Source organism: Osmia lignaria, chromosome 2 (genome assembly GCF_051020975.1).
Source record: "Osmia lignaria lignaria isolate PbOS001 chromosome 2, iyOsmLign1, whole genome shotgun sequence".
Classification (NCBI taxonomy): domain Eukaryota; kingdom Metazoa; phylum Arthropoda; class Insecta; order Hymenoptera; family Megachilidae; genus Osmia; species Osmia lignaria.
Genome location: NC_135033.1, coordinates 8,600,569 through 8,620,554, shown reverse-complemented (window position 1 = coordinate 8,620,554; position 19,986 = coordinate 8,600,569). Strand labels below are relative to the sequence as shown.

General features: G+C 45.1%; 1 protein-coding gene across 3 annotated transcripts in view; it reads right to left on the bottom strand.

Moving 5' to 3' along the window:
- The window catches only part of Lmpt (four and a half LIM domains protein limpet), a 63,916-nt gene that overhangs the window by 34,627 nt on the left and 9,303 nt on the right, over positions 1 to 19,986 (bottom strand). The window contains exons 1-2 of one of the 3 annotated variants that reach the window (XM_034330213.2): positions 9,577 to 12,507; positions 7,156 to 7,241 (exon numbers count right to left, since the gene is read on the bottom strand). In XM_034330213.2, the coding sequence (XP_034186104.2) occupies positions 7,156 to 7,241; positions 9,577 to 11,955 (2,465 nt within the window). In that variant the 5' untranslated portion in view covers positions 11,956 to 12,507. Of the gene's footprint in view, positions 1 to 7,155; positions 7,242 to 9,576; positions 12,508 to 19,986 lie in introns of those variants that run through there. The other 2 variants (XM_034330223.2, XM_076692054.1) reach the window with 2 other exon arrangements.

The following is a 19,986-nucleotide window of genomic DNA, read 5'->3' as shown; positions in this document are numbered from 1 at the left end:
GATCGGCATCAGACAAACAGAGCCCAACCTCAACAGCGAAGCTGAGAGAAATGGAGAACATTACGCGCATGCACGCACGCACGCATGTCCGGAAAGAAGGCGGGAATACGTGTACAGGTTCTACCATAAGGTGTGGGCATAACTTCGCTGAAGGATTTATCAAACATGAATAACAAAAAATGTTGATTTAAACTTTTCACCTACTTGACTTAATTTTCGAATTACAATTATTTTTCCATTGCCATCTATCAATGGGAATTATTAAAAATGGCCACACGTTATGGGACAAATTGTATACATGAGAAGAAGAGGCAGCTTGTCAATGCCAGCTGATCGGACACCACGGTTTATTCGCTCGACTTTACACGCTTCGTGATTTATGAGTGTCCCTGGAGTATGATCCTATAGCACCGGTTATTCACGAGTAGAATGCTTCTTTTGTGAATAATCGAGTGAAAGAGAAATGAACATTTTTTTTTTTCCTTCGAACTTTAAATAGCATTGGCGTACGTAGACTAATTCAGTTTGATAAGACGCTAATTGCATGCTTACTAATGGTGTCTTAATATCCTGCCGCATATGTCCATTTTGAATATAATTATATAATTTGTTTCGGTACGCGTAACGATAACATTAGCGAGCAATTAAATTGCGATTATCTTTCATCTACGATAAGAAATAAATTCTTTGAAAAATAAAGAGGATACTTATGAACGATAAGGTATGCCCACGTCATCGGTTTCGAACTCGATAAGATTTTGAAGGAACGTCGTTGCTCGCATCGCTTTGAAAACAATTGATCCGTCGTGTATCGCGAGTGTCGCAATCGGTATGTATAAAATATTATCGACGAGTGAATGAACGCCTACGTGCGTTGGCTCGCCAGCCGGCAGTCTTTCAATTTATCTAATGAGAATAATTTATCAGCGTCTGCCGATGGCGCGTTACTTAATGCTCGTTCTGTCGCAATCCGAAGCGTTAATGAAAATCCCCGACGTCTCTAAGGATTCATAGGATCGTTTCCATCAGACAGACGTATCGCGCGATTAATATGTTACTTACCATAAATACGCAAAAACATTTCTTTTTTTTTTTTCCAAGATACAGACGAATCAAAATCAGAGATTTAATTAATAGGGTCATTCACCCTTGGTTCTTCTCGTAACTCAACAAACTTTAAAATAGATATACTCAAGAATCCGAATACATAACTCGCGTGTTTGTGATATATTTATTCTTAGATAAAGAAACGAAAAGGAGTACGCGCTTTTGCGAGGAATTCTAATCCCTCGCGTGTTTTCCTCGCCCACGCACTGCATTCCCGTACAGACGACGAAGACGACGACGCGGACGTCGCGACGTGATTACGCGTACACAGCTCGAGCAAAAGCAACGCGTGTCGCGATATCTGGTCGTTTGCGAGCGAGTGCAAACGCGATCGACCGCTCCGATACGATCCTGACGCGCGAGTAAACGCTCTTTACTCGCTGACGATAAGATCGCTTTTATTGCACCACCTTGTCGCGCGGTTAGCCGCTAATGGAAATGACGTTTCTCACCGGAAATTACCATGATCTTGTAACTTGTAACCGTTTCGTCAAATTTTTATCAATTTTCCAACTTGTTTATATAATAACATCCCGTTATCAGATGAAAGGAATCAGAAACAAGCGTCGAGCAATAAATAAGACGAATCGTGGAAGGATTTGCATACGATGTGCAACTAGCTCGTTCGATCGATCTTCGAAATTTAGTGGTTTGTTTTAAACAACCGTACATAGTCCGGTGAATTATCGATCTGTTTACTAGCCAACGAATTATTGCCAGTTTATGGTGAATAAATTTCTTGCTGCTTTACTCACTGTTAAGCCAAATAAATAAGGAACCGCGTGCCGTTCTGCGTGAAACGTTGCTACCTCGTGGAATATTAAATATAGAGCTTTGATGTGCTTAGAATGTGTCGCGTACTAATTTCGCGGCTGCGAAACCGTACGCATCTGGTGTTTTTCTTCGTCGCGACGAGCATCCGATCGCATAAATAAATATCCACGGACGGGCCGCGTGGAAAATGCATTTTTTCGCCGGTCAACATCAGATCGGTGCCAAATTCTGCCGCGAGATTTAACGTTTCGTTTGATCAGGGTGTCTTCGTAAGAAAACTGAAGATTCCTGGTAGAAAAACAAGACGGAAAAGTCAGGAAACGTTGCTTTCGACGGAAAGGTCGAACGATCCTTGAAGAAGGTCTTTCGTGTTCTGATTTGTTTGTCGAACGTCTTATAACTGGTTCGCTAAATGATTTTCTAGTAGCCTAGCGTGACACCTATAGCACGATATTTGCCAGAAATGTCACTGGCTACCCTTTCGCTGAAATTATACTTCGAATTACACGCGTCCCGAACGCTTTCTAACGAGCAAGTCACAGTGGAAACGAGGTACGTAACGAGCCGTCGTGAAATAAAATCTAGAATCACGTGTCCACTCGTTGATATTCCAAACATAGAAAATTGTTTAACAAATACTTCGCTCCAGTTTGCCCTGTTCGCGAAACACCAAATGAAACATGGTACGGCTCTCATAATTACCGGAGTGATTAATCAATTTACGCTTCATCCGACGATGTACGGACAAGGACGATTTCATAAAGCTATCTATGTAGCATATCCGGAAAAGACGCATCCTGACCGACGGTTACAACTTTGGTAACTTGGAGCGATGATGTCAGCGAGGTCGGTCGTAAAAGATCGTTTTTGGCCGTTAAGCTTTTCCAATCGCTTCTGCGGCTGACCAAACAGACAAAAGACGTTGCTTTCGCACGCGAGACGACACCGAACAGCACTCGTGACTAAGAAAGTCAAAGTATAAAGGTGATCTCACTGCAGGACGCGTGGGTGACCGACGTGTCAGACCCACACGCGTTCGAGCACCTGCGGTTCGTCGCGCCTAATAATCGTCCTGGTAATTATCGACCGAGAATCGTTCGACGGGATCGTAATAATAGGCGAGCGTGAAATCGAACGATTCTCAAGGTTCTCGGTGCGATTCTATCCTGATTTTTACGGTGTCAACGTTCACGAGGGTCCCTTGGGGTACTTAACCGTGTGTTTCATTGAAAAGGCCAGGGCCGATGTCGGCATCGGCCGAGCGAAAATAGGCTTTTATCGTGTTTTCGGAAGCCGAGGTAGCTGTAAATCAGCGTTTACTGCGTTTGAAAACGCGGTAGGTGGGCCTGATTTAAAATAGACCCACGAAACAGGGAGCATGTACACACGGTCATTCGATAGTACCCTACCCGATAATACTCCATCCCGTTACGAAATTCGACCCGCTTATGTCCTCGTGACACTTTTGTCTAAACCGCGTACAAAACCGGACCGCAAACTTTTAACTCGTTCGACTGGACAGAGATCGTCTGTACGCGAGACGAATAAAACTGGTAGACCGAGTGAATTTAACGGGGGATTTTAATCGTTTCCCCGCTGTTTTCCCGCTCAAAATAACTAGACCTGCATACCTAGCCAGGTCGTTTCTGTAGGCAGATTTCGCTTGTCCGCGCCGTGGATAATTCGAAATATTACGTAAAAATAGACGCGTCGAAACGACGCCGGGTTGCAACACCATCGCCGAAGGGTCTGTCATCTTTGCCCGAAGAAAGAAAATATTTACTGCACAGGGTGTATCGCGATATGGTTCCGAGCCGAACTACGTCCGAGGAAATGTCGCGAAATTTGCTTGTCAACCTCGTATTTATTCCACGCACGGAATGAAAACACGACGATGACTTAACAGCACGCTGCTATGCAAAACAACAGTATGACTCGACAATAAAGAGTTGAAAGTAGGTTCGTTCGTTCCTTGGTTCTCGAAGTTTAAGAAACAAGGCAATGAGTAATAACGTGTTACTCTTAATAAATCAAAAGATTTATAGAACTATTTCACGTGTGATTGCTTGAAAAATTGACTACTCGTGTCCCGAATAATTCATATTATAGCGTGTCGTACTAGACACGACAGTTTCTACTGTGGCAATTAGCGCGTTGACAGGATAATTAAGAATGAACGATGGAACGTTTTCTCCGAAGAGACTGAGAGAATTAATCGTTGCTCGGGGTAGATTTCTAGAGACGTATCGAGAATTCTCGAGTCTTATAAAACAGAATTCCGAGCAACTTGTTTGATATCAGGCGCAACAGAGCAGAGCAAAGCAACAGGTGCCCTTTCGCTCCAATCTAAATCGATCGAAACCAGTAGCTCCGTGAACTAGTTTTCCATCAAAATAAACGACATATCATTAGTGAGCTCGTTGTAAAATTTTTTAACTGTGACTTCGCTCTTTTTATTTTAATCCAAGGTCTGAGAATGAAAAATTTCATCGTTCGGGTGTCACGAATGGTTGCAGAAATACGTTCGATCGTTACCATTTAATTTTTTTTAACTGAGAATCGATATATACAATATCAATTGTCCATAAAACTACGCTCGATTTTTACGAGAGTTTCTTCCGCCAGGGTCTAGGAAATACTTGAACGTGATTCTAAGAAAAGATGTTTCTACTAACTTTTCCCGGAAACTGCTTCCGATTTGAAAAAGAAAAATACCCGAATTTGCATTTGAAAGGAATGCGGGCATGGAAATAAAAGATACCTACGCACGTGTAAAAAACAAATTCGAGATTTAAATATAGATTTGTTTCGAGAGAAATTCTTTAGTTCAGAGTGAACGTTTCATGGTAACCCATGAAGATTACTCTTACCCTAAGTGACACTCGGTTAAATTAATTTATACTTAATACAATGGCTGACCAGGCATTGACGTTTCTACTGTCATAAATGATACCCCTATTCGTGAAACCACCCTGAAAATCGAATTACCACAGCACAGGTAATGGAATGAAACGAGGCCCTAATTAAATCAGCACGGTTTCTCGCACACTTGCAGTTACACGGGTGGCGCAACAGGTAGAACACGCACCAATCTCCGGCAGATACGAAACGAACTTCTAATCGTGCGATACACTTGAACGGCGACGAGTTTTCATCGTGACAGGCCGAGAAACTTTGCCCGAAATCTAGCGAGTGACACGCGGCGTTGCCTGGACACGAGCTTGGAAGAACTGATGACGAATGTGGTTCGGTGGTGGAGACAGGTGCCAAGAATACGCGAGGCGGATACCGTCGAGCGCGGGTGAGAAAAGTCGAGGAAGAAACTAGCGCGGTGCTCGCCAGCCCTGTACTGGCGCATATTGCGTGAAGCACGTGCACGCGGTGGCGTGTGTTTCGAGTCGCCAGAAGGTATAGGAACGGAGCTGAGCGCGTACGCAATGCAAGCGAGTGCCAGCTCGCGAGGGAATGACTCACGAATGGGTTGCGAGGACGCACAAGCGGATCGGCGTCGGTGTGTCGGCAGCCTGCGTGACTCGAGTTTCGAGCGATCGCCTGCCCGATCGTCCCAGGGAGCCACGGCTACCGGTTCTACGCCAAGCTCTTTGCCAAACGACTCCTCAGTCTTCGGCTTTCTTCGATGCAACCGATAGCATAAGCAACTGCACCATATTGCGCGTTAAGTAGGGATGTTTAGGACGCAGTTAAGGTGCATTAGAGCCACGTGCTCGTCGAAAACGCGATACCCTCGTAAAACGCTCAAAGTCAGCGTAATTTAACGAGGATACGCGGCTCCAGCTTGGCCGGAAAGCGTAGTCACGAGGATACCTCCGATCGGTCCACTTCCGTCACTATTTGGCAACTGAGATGCCTATAAATACCCGAACACGTGGCGCAGTTTCGAACGGAGATAAATAGCTAAACGACTAGATTACCAGTTTGCTTATTGGCTAATCGGTCCAAGTCATATTTCGTATCGAGTGGCGTTCGCCCTCGTAAATCAAAAGTTTATGTTCGTTTGTTGACGAGATCAATGACAGTCGAAAATACGCGTCGATCGGCTTCGAACGTGAACACGTTCGGTTTTATTGCGTAAATTACCAACCTCCGTTGATACTTACGTGGGCGAAACAGAACGTTAGTTACGACTGAAATGCAACGTTCAAAGTATGTGTTTACAATTATGAAACTATCTTAAATTAATTATCTAAATTTACCATCGAACGGGTTGAACAACCACCTTGTCTCGTTTCATCTCAGCTAGTCACATGTCAACGATTTATTTTTAAAACGAGCTACCTACTGGCTCCGGAATAATTGTAAGCGGCCTTGTATTTCTAACCTAACGAGCCTGATTCAACGGGTGAAGAGAAACGACGGCAAGCCGGTGAACCGAACCGAAGAAATAATAATTAATTCCTTTCATCTCCTTTACGTCAGCGCATAGACAAAAGTAACGGAGAATTTTCAAATTGAAAAATCCTGTCCCACGCGTCATTGTCAGGATGAGGCTGTATGGAACACCGGGTAGACCGATCAATTAATTCGTCGTTACAGCATTACTGGCTCGTAAGTCACCGAGGATAATTGGCTACCGGTAATTTCACCGCTGCTCAGTTACGCCTCGGATAATGGACACGGCGTGCAACAACGGTTCCAGCACGATTTCGTACCGTCGATTAGCCACGTATATTTTCCACTCGATTCTCGCCTCCTTTGTCTCCAGACACGAATGTTTATTCTCTCCTCGAACCGTTAGAAATTTTCATTGTTCAAAGTTTTATAACTCGTCGTCGTCTCTAGTTAAGAAATTAAGGAGAAGCAACTTTCGCCCGGTCGATAATCAACAGGCTAAAGGATTACGCGTATCCTGTCCTTCGAGTTAATGGAAGAGGATAATTATTGCAGGATAGTAACCCGATATGCCGATTAAAGGAAGCGATCGATCGATGGAACGCATTAGACGGGCAATAGCTAATTGAGAAACGATAAGGTTCATCGATCATTCGAAACTGATTAACGGACGTGGGAAAATCGAAGAGTTTGACACTTAAGTATGTCACCGTTACGAACTTGATTCTTAATCGTTCTCGTATTTTACGGAAGCCAATTTCCTGGGCTCTTATCTCGACGGAAGTGGAAATACTTGGAGCGTGTAACGAGTAGAAATTTGCGTGCGCCTTCAATTTTGCGAATCAACGGAATTAACGTTGCCAGCAACTTTTCTTCCCGTCTACTTTCAAAATTGCTTATCGTTAAAACACTCGTGTAACTTACCTCCATGTGTGGGGCGAAAATCCTGAACACGTTTCCCCGCACTGCAAACAAGGCTGACCCTCTTCTACATCCGTGATCAGGACACCCTGCGAAGAAACAAAGAAGAACACATCTTTAATCGTTCGTTTTTCGATATACTTCAATGGTGAAACAAGATTGAGCAACATTCGATAGGTACTAATTGCAAAATGGTGAAAGGTTTGGATCATCTTTGCAAATGTCAGTCGCCGAGGGCGGCGTTTGACGTATCTCAATTCAATCTCGAGTCATTGTAACAGCTAGCGATAGAGGGTCTTAAAAAAAAAAAAAAAAAGAAAAAAATGGCATTAAATGAAAAGCACAGAAGCAGACGAGGAAAAATGCGTCATCGTTTCGCGCAGCCGTGACGCACTGGTAATTACGTGCGAAGCGGGACAAGGTCGAAGTGTGATTCTACCTTGTAATTGGGAAAAGTTTTTAATTGCACGTCTCATCGTCGCACCAATGTTTACTACCAACGTCCGACCTAACATCAATCTTTCTTCTCGACATCGATCTTTCGTCGGGAAAATAAATCATTCTTTCAAACTTTCAAGCACGATATGCTTTTAAGGCGTCGATTGGTACTGAAGAAACAGACGTGGCTATAATCGATCAACGTAATATCGAATCTACCTTATTTTAAAATTAAATCTTCCACGCGTTTGCGTTCGAACAGCCATAACGCGAGATTGAAGAAGCTCGATACGAAAACTGGGATCGGGTAAACTGATGGTTTTCAGAGATATAAAAGCGAAATAGCGAGGATGGAAAGCTCTAAACGCGTTGGATGCGTTCAAGAACCTTCCGGCCGGCATATATGGTTGGTACGCCCACGTGGAACAGGTCGCGGCATCGGCATCGCCAAATATCGAGTAGACGCGGGAAATATGTGAGCCGATGTGTCTCTAGCTGTCTATATATAGTAATGCTGAATAATGAACTCCCAGCGAACGCGTCTCGTCTAATTAACATATTTTTCGTCCTGACTCACGAGTGAAAGGACCAATTCTTTTTTTTTTTTCATCCTGTCTCGTTCAGCCAGCTGGGAGTCACCTGGAAATCGCGCACCTTTTTGCCAAATTTATGTTCTCGAGCTTGGATTTCGACGTTTTAAGAACGTACAAGGATCGTGAAAAATAATAATGCGACAGCAACGGTCAAAATGTCAATAATTGCGAAGGGGAATTCAGACTGAAATTAAAGAACCTGATTATTAAACGAGAACGCTTGCGTCCATTTACAGCGCGGTTAAGGCGTTTTTTCGATCATATCCATCGTTAACGAGGATGATCGACGAGCATCGATTATCCCCGTGGACAAAGGCTGTGCAAATTTTTACATTGCCTCGCGTTCAACATACTCGACGAAGGAAAGATGTGATCCCGTGGCTGAATACGTGTCCTACACGCGACCATTCCATTTGTGGGCGGTTCGCTGACATTTCCATGACGCGTTGTTGGCCAATACACGGTGGAAATTACGTAAGGACATTGAAAACTTGCGTTAAGCCGTCTCTCGATGACAGAGACCCGACGAACGGTCCAATAATTTCTTGTCGAGTCGAACGAGAAAAAAAAAAAAAAAAAAAAGAAACCATACGCAGTGCAATTTTCTCTCGAGCCAATTTCGCGAAACACTAAACTGGAACCGCGGCTCGGAACGACGGTTTGCCAACGAGAAAGTTAAAATTTTATTGCCGTTTCATAAGAAAGGACCAACCGACCGAGCGTATTAATTGAAAGATTAGTCGTCGACGCTTTAACAAGCGGAACCGTTCGCTTTCTCTTCGATTTGAACCGCGATTTCGTCGAGGTTAAACCGCCTTACGGTAACAATTGTTTCGTGAAATTGTTAAAAATTTACAAGTTTCATGGTATCGATAGGGTTGGATTGGAATTAAAAGATTTCACTATCGTCAACTATCAATTTAATCAAAACTTTCTACATTTACTTCATCTTATATATGCATCTGATAATCCTAATTACTCTCATAATTACTTTCACTCGGTTTCATACGACGCTCGAACGAGCTCTCCCGATTCTCTGTGTACAGGATGTTGAAAAAAATAAGAAAAAGAGTTGCGGTCAAACTTCAGGAACATGAAAGTGTACTCGTTAAAACAAAGAAAAGGATCAACGATTAATATCCAGACAAAATAAATTGATAATCGCCACACTATCGAACAGAGAAATTTGTTGCACACTGCAACTGCACGAATTCAATTGCCAACCTAATACTTGACACTAAACTAAACTAAACGAATTACACAGTGCGACGAGAATTTCAAAGTAAAATATATCAATTCTTCCTCATCTTCTCCATCGATTAATGAATATCGCTTCCCGCTTCTGAACCATAAAGGACCGATCGAACGCGATCGACTCATGAAAATGCCATACCCCTTCGCGATAATTCCAGACCCTCCTCGAGGGTGTAGAAACACCTCTCGCCATCGTCGAATCATCCGCTCGTGTCGATCTCTGCCTATCCTCCTCCTCTTCGTCGGTGTCTTCCTCCTCCTCCATCTCGTAACGTCTTCGTCGTCCAGAGTACGAGTCCTGCACAGGACGACGTCGACGTCTCCTCTCGACGGTGGTGTCAGGACTCGATCGAATCCTGATGATCGTCGCACCGTTTCGCGTGTCCACATCACGAGGACGATCCTCGCCACCGAAATTGTACGGTTCCAATTTCGTGCATCGTTGTTCTCGCCTTTCAGCATCCTCTTCGTACACTTCCGGCGAAGGATCTCGCTCGATCTCCGAACGACCATCAGGATTCGCCCGATACTTGCTGTTCTCTCGAAGATACTTGCTCGCGAAGATACGATTACTCTCGTGCCAACACTTGGAATTAAATTCCTCTCGATCCTTCGAATCGTCTCGTTTCGGTGGCGTCAACGGTCTGCTATGTCTGCCCGGTCTTTTCTCCAGCATCTCGTGGCTCTTGCTCCTCGGGGAGCAACGTCTTTTCGACGTCTCTGGATCTCTCTCGAGATCGCAATCTCGCTCGTTGCCGGCCGGCGACTCGTCCTCGTGATTTTGATAAGACACCGTACCGAATTCGACGTATCTTCCATTCGGTGAATGTCTTCGAAAGGACACTTTGCTCGACTCCTCGTCCTCGTCGTCCTCGTGATCCTTGTAAGAGATTCCAGCAAACTCGACGGTTTTCTCTTTCAACGAGTTCTTACGAGACAACTCGTTCGAACGATCCTTGAAACTTACTCTGCCGATGTCCGAATCCTGCTCCTTGCACGGCTGGTATCTGGCCGATTCAGCGTCGTGTTCTTTGAAGGTGATCCTACTAACACCGTCCGCGTGTCCTTTAAACGATCGTTTCCTTTCATCCTCGTCGATTCGGTTCTTCGAGGAGATCCTACCGTAATCCGAATCCTTCGACGAATTCTTCCTTCCCGTATCCTGGAGCTGATCTTTGAACGAACTCTTCCTCGAAACGTGTTCGGGATTTTTCTCTAAATACTTCCTCTCGTTATCCTGAGCCTTGAACGAGTTCTTTCTGTACAGATCGTTTTCTTGATCCTTGAACGATGTTTTTCTAGTCGAATTCGATTCTCTGTCTCTGGAGTGGCTCTTTTTCGAATCGTTAGACTTGAAGGAACTCTTCCTAGACACCTGTCGATCGTGATCCTTGAACGACTCCTTTCGACCTAACTCACCTTCGGAATCTTTTAACGAAACTCTTCTGGAGGATTCGAGTTCTCTTCTGGGTTCTACTACGGCTCTTTCGTATCGTTGTATTCGCACATCGAAGTCTTCCGGGTTTCCATCGTAGACGTAGCTTCTTCGTTTTGGACTGTCTCTGACACGAGGATGATCCTCCTCGGGTTCTTTGGATCGTCTCTGATGATTTTTCTCTAAATTATCAGAGAATAATTTAGGGTTATCGTTGAATTTCTCTGTTCTTCGATCGATGGAACGACTCCTGTTCTCTTCGCGATCGAATTTCTCTGTTTCTCGAGCCTTGGATCTGGTGGATCTTCGATCGTCCTCTCGATCCTCCTTCTGGATTCTAATTTTGTTACGATCCTCGTCCCGGATACCAGTTTTCGGTCGATAATCTTCTCTGTCTGGACTGAGAGAATCGTGATCCATCCTCGATTTCAATTTGTCCTCTTCGCGACACTTGAATCGTTCGATCATCGCTCGGATCCTTCGATCCGGCGATCTTCCGTCCACAGTCAAACTCTCGATCTCTTTCAAAAGCAAATCTCTCTCGTCGTTTCGCTGGGAATCGAGTTTGACGTCGTTTCTCGATCGAGAATACTTGGGAGTTTTCGAGTCTGAATGATCCCAACCGTCCTTCTTCCTCGATCGGTACGATCCAGTCTGATCACGATCGATGGATCCTGTTCTGGCACGATCGTCTCGCGACACAACTTCATCCTCGTAACGATCCGGCCTGGAGAAGTGGTTCTTCGAACGACCGTTCGTTAATCGAGATTCCTCCGGTCTGTCGTTCAGCTTCCTCGATCTCTGACTCTCGTCCTGGACGATGTCCTTGATGTCCCAGGCGCCGAAGTGTTGCTTGCTCTTTTTGTACAGCAAGTCTGGATCTTCGTTCGAGTGTTCCCTGTGGTTGCGAGCGTTTCTCTCCTCGTCCCTTTGCTGCATGCCAAAGTGATAACGATTCGTCCCGTTTTTACAAGATTTTACCGCTTCGTCCTCTTGCTCGTCGCGAAAATGATCCTTGTGGTACGAGTTGATCTTCGTACCTTCCTTCGTCGTCGACGATCCAGAACCACGAAGACGAGACATCTTCTTCTTCCAGACACTCTTTCCTTCACCGTCCACTTTTCAACTTTCTTGTTTTTCAGCTTGTCGGTCGGATCGATCGGTCTGTCCGCGATTCCAGTTTGTCACGCGCGTAACTTCTCGTTCGAGATCGAGACAGAATCGAGAGAAGCGACGGAAGTCACAGTTATTCGATCGCGTATCGACGAAGCTGCCTCGGTGTCGAGTGCTGGATTCAAGAACCGAGCGACATTGCTCGCGGTGTCAAGGAACTCGACGACGCGTTTCGACGTTCCAGCTGGAAAACGAGACCAACAGAAAGGAAGACACGCGTCGCGGCTCGATCTCATCGATTCGACGATAACGTGGTGTAACTAAGGTGATCGAAGGAGAGACGGAGACGGTTCGATCCGTCGTGGCAGTTTCTCCTCGAGGTTCTTTGGCCACCTTCGAGCGGACGAGTGAGTACTTCGGATATCCCTTTTGGTGGCTCCTTTTTCGCGAGACGAAGCCGGCTTCGGCCGAACGAGCGGAGCAGACGACCCTGAAAGTCGTCTGTGGACTTTCACGAACGCGAGCACTTTGCCGGTTCGAGTCACCACGAGAGAGTGCACCGGAGGAGAGCGTGTTTCTCCCCTCCCCCTTTTCCTCCTCTTTCTTCCACTCCCTTCCTCAGCAACCACCTTCCTACCACCTCCCTCCTCGCCCCTTTTACTCCGCTACTTTACACACCGCCGCCTTCTTCTTCGCTGTCCTCCGTCCTCTTGGTCCTCCCCGAGGTGAGGCGGACCACTCGATTCTCCCGTTAATCCGGCTCCTCAGCGTCCTTCTCTTCATCCGCCGCCACACGTCCACGTGAGCTCCACTCGAGTTCCCTCGAGTTCCCTCGAGTTCGACCGAGTTCACCGAGATTTTCCGACTATTCGATACACGAGGGTGAGGGTTGTGAGATTACGTTTCGATTTTGGTAAACCCGCGAGTCCTTTCGAAGATATCTAACTCCCGAGTTAACTCCCTACTATTACACCGAGTTACAATTTTCCCCTTAGTTTCTAATCGATCCTCAGGAATTCTTCCGTGAAGTCGGCGATACACGGTCCTAAGTGTATATACTTCCCTTTAAATATACCCTCCTTGCCATTTTACGATCCTTCTTTTGCAAATATCACTTTCTTAAATTAACATTAACCACACGCGGAAGTGATTAAAAACATTACTGCCTTTTCAATAAATTATGCAATACTGGAGCATTTACGCGTATAAATGAATGTTCGGTTTATAGGTATATTTTTTTTTCCTCTCTGTTGGCATCTTTCAAGGGAACATAAGAGCAGTTCCACTGGCACAAGATGACGATGTAGTTACGTAATTGCTGTTCGCCGCAATCGGAAGCAAGAAATTATAGTGAAACGATGCTGGAAACTACACAATGTAGCCCGTCTCGATTATCCTTTATTGGACGTTCGAGCTAGTTCGATTCTTGTCCGGTCTTCTAGACTCTTGTCTAATTATAGTCGTTTCTTCCGAACGATCGACGCTTCGAATCGGATCATTTTCTACGTTGAACCACTGCTCGTGATAGTTCCACTCGTTATTTCGCCTTTCTAACGACTGTGCTTTGCAAGTTAATGAGGTTTTAGCGGATGTTTAACGAGTCAGGAACACCAAGATCAGAGAAACGTTATCCTAATTTGATTCGTCTTCGGGAAGTTCAGGCTGATAATGGGGTGATAGATAAGAGAAGAAAGAAGAGCTAATCCCCCTTTGACTACGATGCTTTTATCTCGTTTATGTTCGATGGAACCCTGGAGAAATGTCGTTGGAATGTTTCAACGAATAGATCTCCTCCTTCCAAAATTTCCTAAAAACAAGGAAACTGACGAGGCGAATTACACGTAGACGGGTTTGACTCATCGAGTAACTCGAAAAAGAAGGCACAAGGTGGTCCAAGAAAACAATATAGAACGACACTCGTGTCTTCCTCGAAAATCTCTTCAAGGTACTTTCGTCAGCTGGTCAGGCCCAAGGAAATGAACCTTACCGATGATTCACGGTGCGAAACGAAGAAGAAGAAAGTAACTAAAAGCCGGTGCTTTGCAAGGTTGAACAAACAGAGTGCTGTCACGAAAATGAAAACATTTGCGGTTCACTTGCGCCATAAAATCGACGGAAGCGGTGGTTCGTTGTAACCGGTCGATCCTTCTTTAATGAGACAAGATAATTCGAGTTAAACGAGGGTGGTAACGGTGTCGTTACGCTTCGGGAGAAGAAAACGGTGCTGTATCATTCGCCGATTACTTTACAACGGTTACGATTTACCAGTGATCACGATTTATAGCGCATCGATAGTTAGAAACAGCGTTAGTTTCCTCGAATCAGCAAACAATTTCGTTTCACATCGGGCAATCGAAGTAAAAGTGCGAGCTGCATTGAAAACAGAGCAAGAGAAGGAGAGAGTAAGAGAAAGAAACGTATCGGTTATGTAGGCTAAAGGCTGTGCACGATCGATTTCACGATCTTCCTTTATATACATACGCATAAACGTGAAATCAAGGCCGTAGTTTTAATGCATCCTCTTCGATGGTCGACGGAAACTCTCGCTTCCTCCTACGAGGATCCTTTGAAAAAGTCGGTCGAACGTCGCGATAATGAAATATCCTCGACGGATCTGCCGACACGCAAGCAGGAACGTACGTAAAACTTAGCAGAACACGCTGGTAATTCGAAATAACAGATTCCTCGTAATCTATATTATCAGGCACGGTACTAAGCGTGTTTCTACCGCGGCAGCCAGCTTGTTAACGCGTCGATTGGCCGAGTGAAAACGCGTTAATTGACGGTCTCGTTATGGAAAAAGAAGAATTTTAACGCTGTTCATAGGTGCTACGTAACAGAGTTCTTTCGAAGGAACGAACACCACGGGACAAGGAATTTTTCGTGGAATCTCCAAGCTACAGCCCTGTGTGTGGGCCGCGACAAGGTCCTGTCACAACGCCCCCGCCATCTCCGTGCACACTTACGTGTTTGTGTACGTACAGAAAGGTGTAACAGTGCGGTGAACGGGGCCTTACGCGCCTATCGACCTTTTCGCCCGAAATGGTGAGACCGAGTCGAGGATATCCGTCGAATCGACGCGACGCGACGGTTTGCTCTTCGATTATCTGTGTCACGGAGAGAGCTACTCCCGATCGACCCGATCTACCGAGAAAAATCTTCGTCGCTCTTCTTCGCATCGGTGGAGAGACGATGTTTATGAAGGGAAAGCAATACGTATACTTCTATCAGACAACTTATGCAACAGTTTTTCCAACGACTCGTTCGCCTTCTGGATTTTTCACCGACAGACGTCGATCGACGCGTAAAATCGTGTTCCAGGCTGTTTCTGCACCGAGGCGCGTAAAAATGAGATTAATCCGGAAATAGAAGCGAACGATATAACGTAATCGCGAATAGGTAGTGACATACCACTCGTAAAAAGGTTTTATGTGAAGATCTATCTTGGCCAAATAAATCATTCACGACCCTTGTACTTTAGAGATTCAAGGGTGACACTGGAAGAGTTCGAATGCGTCGTTCGCGCGATCCTTCGATAATTAATGAATATGCGCGAATACTAGGCCGGTCTGACGGTGGACGTGTAATTTGCAATCGTGCCCGCAATAACGTTTACCGAACGAGCGTTCTCTCTTGTCCTACGCTTTTATCCTACAGCCATTAATTCCGATCCGCCGTGAACCGGTGGTCGTTCGGGTAGCCTAGACCCCGTTACCACGTAAAACGGACAAAACGGCCAGTCCAGGTACGCATCGTTTTCCATAAACCTTAAGCTTTCAAATTGATGTACCATCAGCGTCGTTTCGCGATCGTTTGAATCGTTAGCTGGACAAGGTATGCCACACGAACGGTTCAATTTTCATTTTCACACAATCCGTCTTTAAGAATCGTTTCGTGGAAACTGTGACAACCGCGTAAGAGAGGTATATCATGGGTTCGCGCTTCCGCGAGTAACGGCACCGGGAGCAAAAAGCTTTTTCCTAGATGTGCAGCTAGGATTCTGAACGATCTTCAGCTTCTTTCCACGGATTTCTAACACATTTATCAATCAACGTCTCGTAGGTGAAGGTTTACGGTACAACAGTGTGACCTATGGGAGCAAAAAGCTTGCAAATCGTCTTTCGCGATTCGACTCTGTAATTTCAGTAAAATCCTACGTTCTCACGAGATTATGACGTGGACCGAAAAATTCCATCTATCAGACGCGTTGCTATACGGCTACGTGGTACTTGAACAAAGAATCGTACCACTCGATAAGCTCGAGATTCCAACGTGCTCTAGTGAAACGAGAACACTGGTTCAAGTGACTCACCGTGGTATTATGAACCAGCTCTGAACAACTGTGACATGCGCCATTAAATACTTAACAGTATTGTTGGGATTATTGTTAAGCAGATCTGGTGGTGCTTAATTACTGTAAACATTAACGGGGCACAAATTTAACCCTTCTATTATCTTAGAAAGTTTGTGAATTTTGCAAGTGGTGATTAAATAGTACTTCAACTAAATAACGGACCCATTTAACTTTCGAATAAAAATATACATTTTCAAATTTAAATAATCGCGACTCCGAATCGATCGATCGTTTCCGCTTGATCCAACAGCGACATCAGGCGGTGATCGCAAGACTGTTAAAATGAACATCGACCATATCCCAGGCCGGTATTAAAGGGATCTACGAGTGTCGGAAATTTGAAAAGCAATGGCGCTTCGATTTCAAGCACGGGCCGAAAGAGATGCTTATAAAATTAAAATCATTCAACGATTTTTTCGTTCTTCGATAATCGAGATTTTTTGAATGAGCGCCTTACATCAGCGCACCCACGTCGATAGCCTTGCTCTTTAAAGGAATCGTGTAAAAGAGAATCCGACCGCTAGGGATTATCGAATTTCGATGGAGACCTGAATCCCGCATAATGTCTACTTCAATTTGAATTATCCGTAACGTATCGTAACGTGCGTTGGTCGTTATTGGATGTAGATGCTGCGCAAGGATACGCGTTCGCAGAAAACTTGCTGAACAAATACGGGAAACGAGCGTCACGCTGTGGGTGTTACTGGTTACGTATATTTCCAGCCGTTTCTGATAAACTACTTTACCGTGAATCGCGAATTCTGCTCGTTTAAAGGTATATCCCGTGAATCAACAGGGGAAAGGGAAGGAAAAACTTTCCTCTAATCGTCGAATGCATCAAATAAACGTAGCCAGGGAAAGAAGTGAACCGTACGAATTCTTCTTACGACAAGCGCGCATCGACAACCGCATACGTCGGTGTCGTTGCAGGTGCATCATTTCATTTGACGCAAGCATCGCGATTACCCGAGGATTATCCTAGCTAAGCTACTCGAACCGTCTTTCTCTATCTTCGCTGGAGAAAAGACACGATAGACGATTCCACGGTTTAGAATAGCCATGCGAGATTCTAATTTCACAAGGAATCGGCGAAAATGAACGCTGGCATTGGAGCGATGTGATGTCACGCGGGACCGGAAGTGGCGTCATTTAAACTGTGCGTCCAATATGAAGCATAAATAATTCCTGTCTGGCCAAGGCGGCCTTTATTATTCCGGGTGTACGCAGCCGGCATGATAATCCGCTTTCTTCCAGTCGAATTCTACGTATCGAATCGGAGGCGTTGTTCCCCGAGAAGGCTTGATTCCCACAGAGACCATCGAGTCGAAACTACGATGAACCAGGGTGGAGAGAAGAGAAAAGAAAAAAAAGTATCGTAGGTGATGGGAAACGAGATCATTTTTCGAAGCTGTGCGAGATAAGAATTCCATTTTCACGGTGCCGATAGTTTTCCGCGCACGTCGTAAATTTTCATGCCGGTCAACGAAGAAAACAAAAGACACCACCGGATCGAATGGCGATCTGCCAGCTACGGTGTTGCAGCATCTTTCATCGATTCATTCGAACGGCTTCGAACCCACGTTACCGATGTAATCGTATCGAAGGGACAAGAATGCGAACAGCCCGGGGATAAATTAATGTCGCTAATGAGAAAACAGTCAGACAATCGAGTGGGTTAAACCGGCAATCGGCACAGTTCCTTTACGTCATCCCTCAGCCTCGAGGGCTTTCCCTTTCTTGCACGGCTTTCCACGCGCAATCGGCCGTGATTCATCGAATCGTTAGCACGAGCCAGCTCGGCGATTCGTTAACACAAAGCGTTCCAAAGTATTTCGATTAGCATTTCTTTATTACATTATTCATAAAAGCGACGTCGAAACGACCTACGACGTTCAGCCTCGAAAGAACGAGCAGCAAAAACAAGAGGAAGAGAAAACTTTTAGTGTATCCTCCATTATTCGGAATACGATTCGTGCATAGTACTCGGTTATTGACATAGCGGAGAGACAAGAGGAAAGTTGACGGTTGTTTCGCGAGCACGGGACACCATAGAATATAGAACCTATGGCCCTGCGACACTGACATTCCCGAACGATTGTGTCACGCATGCTTATAGGCTACGAATGCGTTTTCGAGTCAAGCTGCTGCGTGTTGCGTTCACGATCCCGCTCCAGCTCTCGGGTCACTGTCACCTGCGCTCGCTCTCACGTGTCCGACACGCTACTCCAGATATCACCGCACGTATATAAGTACGTTCCCGTATTTTTCTTACACCGGCAACCACGAAACGGGAGCAACTATTGCGCGAAGAATGTCGTTCGCGTGGGACTGTTTCAATTCGATCGAACTCCTTTGCCTCGGGAAAGCTTGCACGAAGTGTTTCCGCGTTTCCCGCCTCTTAACGCCTATTGTCTTAACAGACTAATAATAAAATAATAAAACCGTAAAAATTTCTTCATTCCCCAAGTAACGGCACCCTTATTTTACTACCCTATATCCTTCGAACCGACTCTGAATACCCGGAAGAAACATTCTTCCCTAGTCCCTTCCTGTTTTCCATATCCCTTCCGTAGAACTGCCATGGAAGTAGTAAAACTACTAGTCCAAGGGAATCCTCCCTTGCAAGGATTATTGTATTTTTCATGAGTTTCAGAAAAAGTTGGAATGTTCTGCAGCGAGAAACGTAACTGATAATATCATCGAAAATGAGCTCGACTGGTGCCACGTGTTGTCGGGTAAAGAGAAGTGGAAAGGAGGAATCTTTCGAGCACTTTGGTAATCCAAACGACTTTCCATTAAGTAACTGGACGCGACTAATGGATTACCAGTTGCTTCGCGTGATTTCACGCGATTAATCGGTCGACGTGGGCAGATGACGAGTCCACGAAAATGGTAGTTCACGGAAACGATGTTGCAAGCGTAGAATTTCATAAACATATAGGTAGACTGCGGCGAGTGGATATTATGCTGGTTCGCGTACCTTTCTGCATTTTATACGAAAAAATTTACTAATAACAAGGAAGAGTGTTATTAAATTACGTTAAGGTCGGGTGGAAAGGATTGACCGTGGTTCCTAGCCGTGTCAGGGTCGTATCACTTGATCTAATAAGGGTTAATTGCCCCTGCGGTTCAACGATGTTAGTACGCCATTGTATAATTTATGAACGACCACGTTACGTTATGTTTCCGAGTTGCGCACACGCGTCGTGCTCCTAAATAATCGCGACGGTAACACGTTGTTGGCTGTATCTTCAAAGTTAATCCTCTCGGCTCGTTGTTTCCGTCACGGTAAATCTGTTCCCCGACGATTTATGCACGATCGTTGCCGAGTGTTTATGAAACTATTAGCGAATTCTCGAGTGGCAAGGAATGCGTCAAATTCACTCGGTTAAAATACCTTTCCAAGACTGACAGTTGTACAGCTGGCAAGATGTAAGTATCGGCGTGTAAAGAGATAAAAATTCGCGAATGGTGATAGATAAAAATTTCTTCACCGAGAAGAACAATGAACGTGTGGGACGAGCCTTATCGAGTTGTCGCACCTTGGAAACAACGAAAGCAATGACCCTAAATTTATCTGGTATCCTTAGTAAATGAAACGTGCAAATTACAGTAGCTTTTTGTCAACTACCCTCGAGGGAAATCCA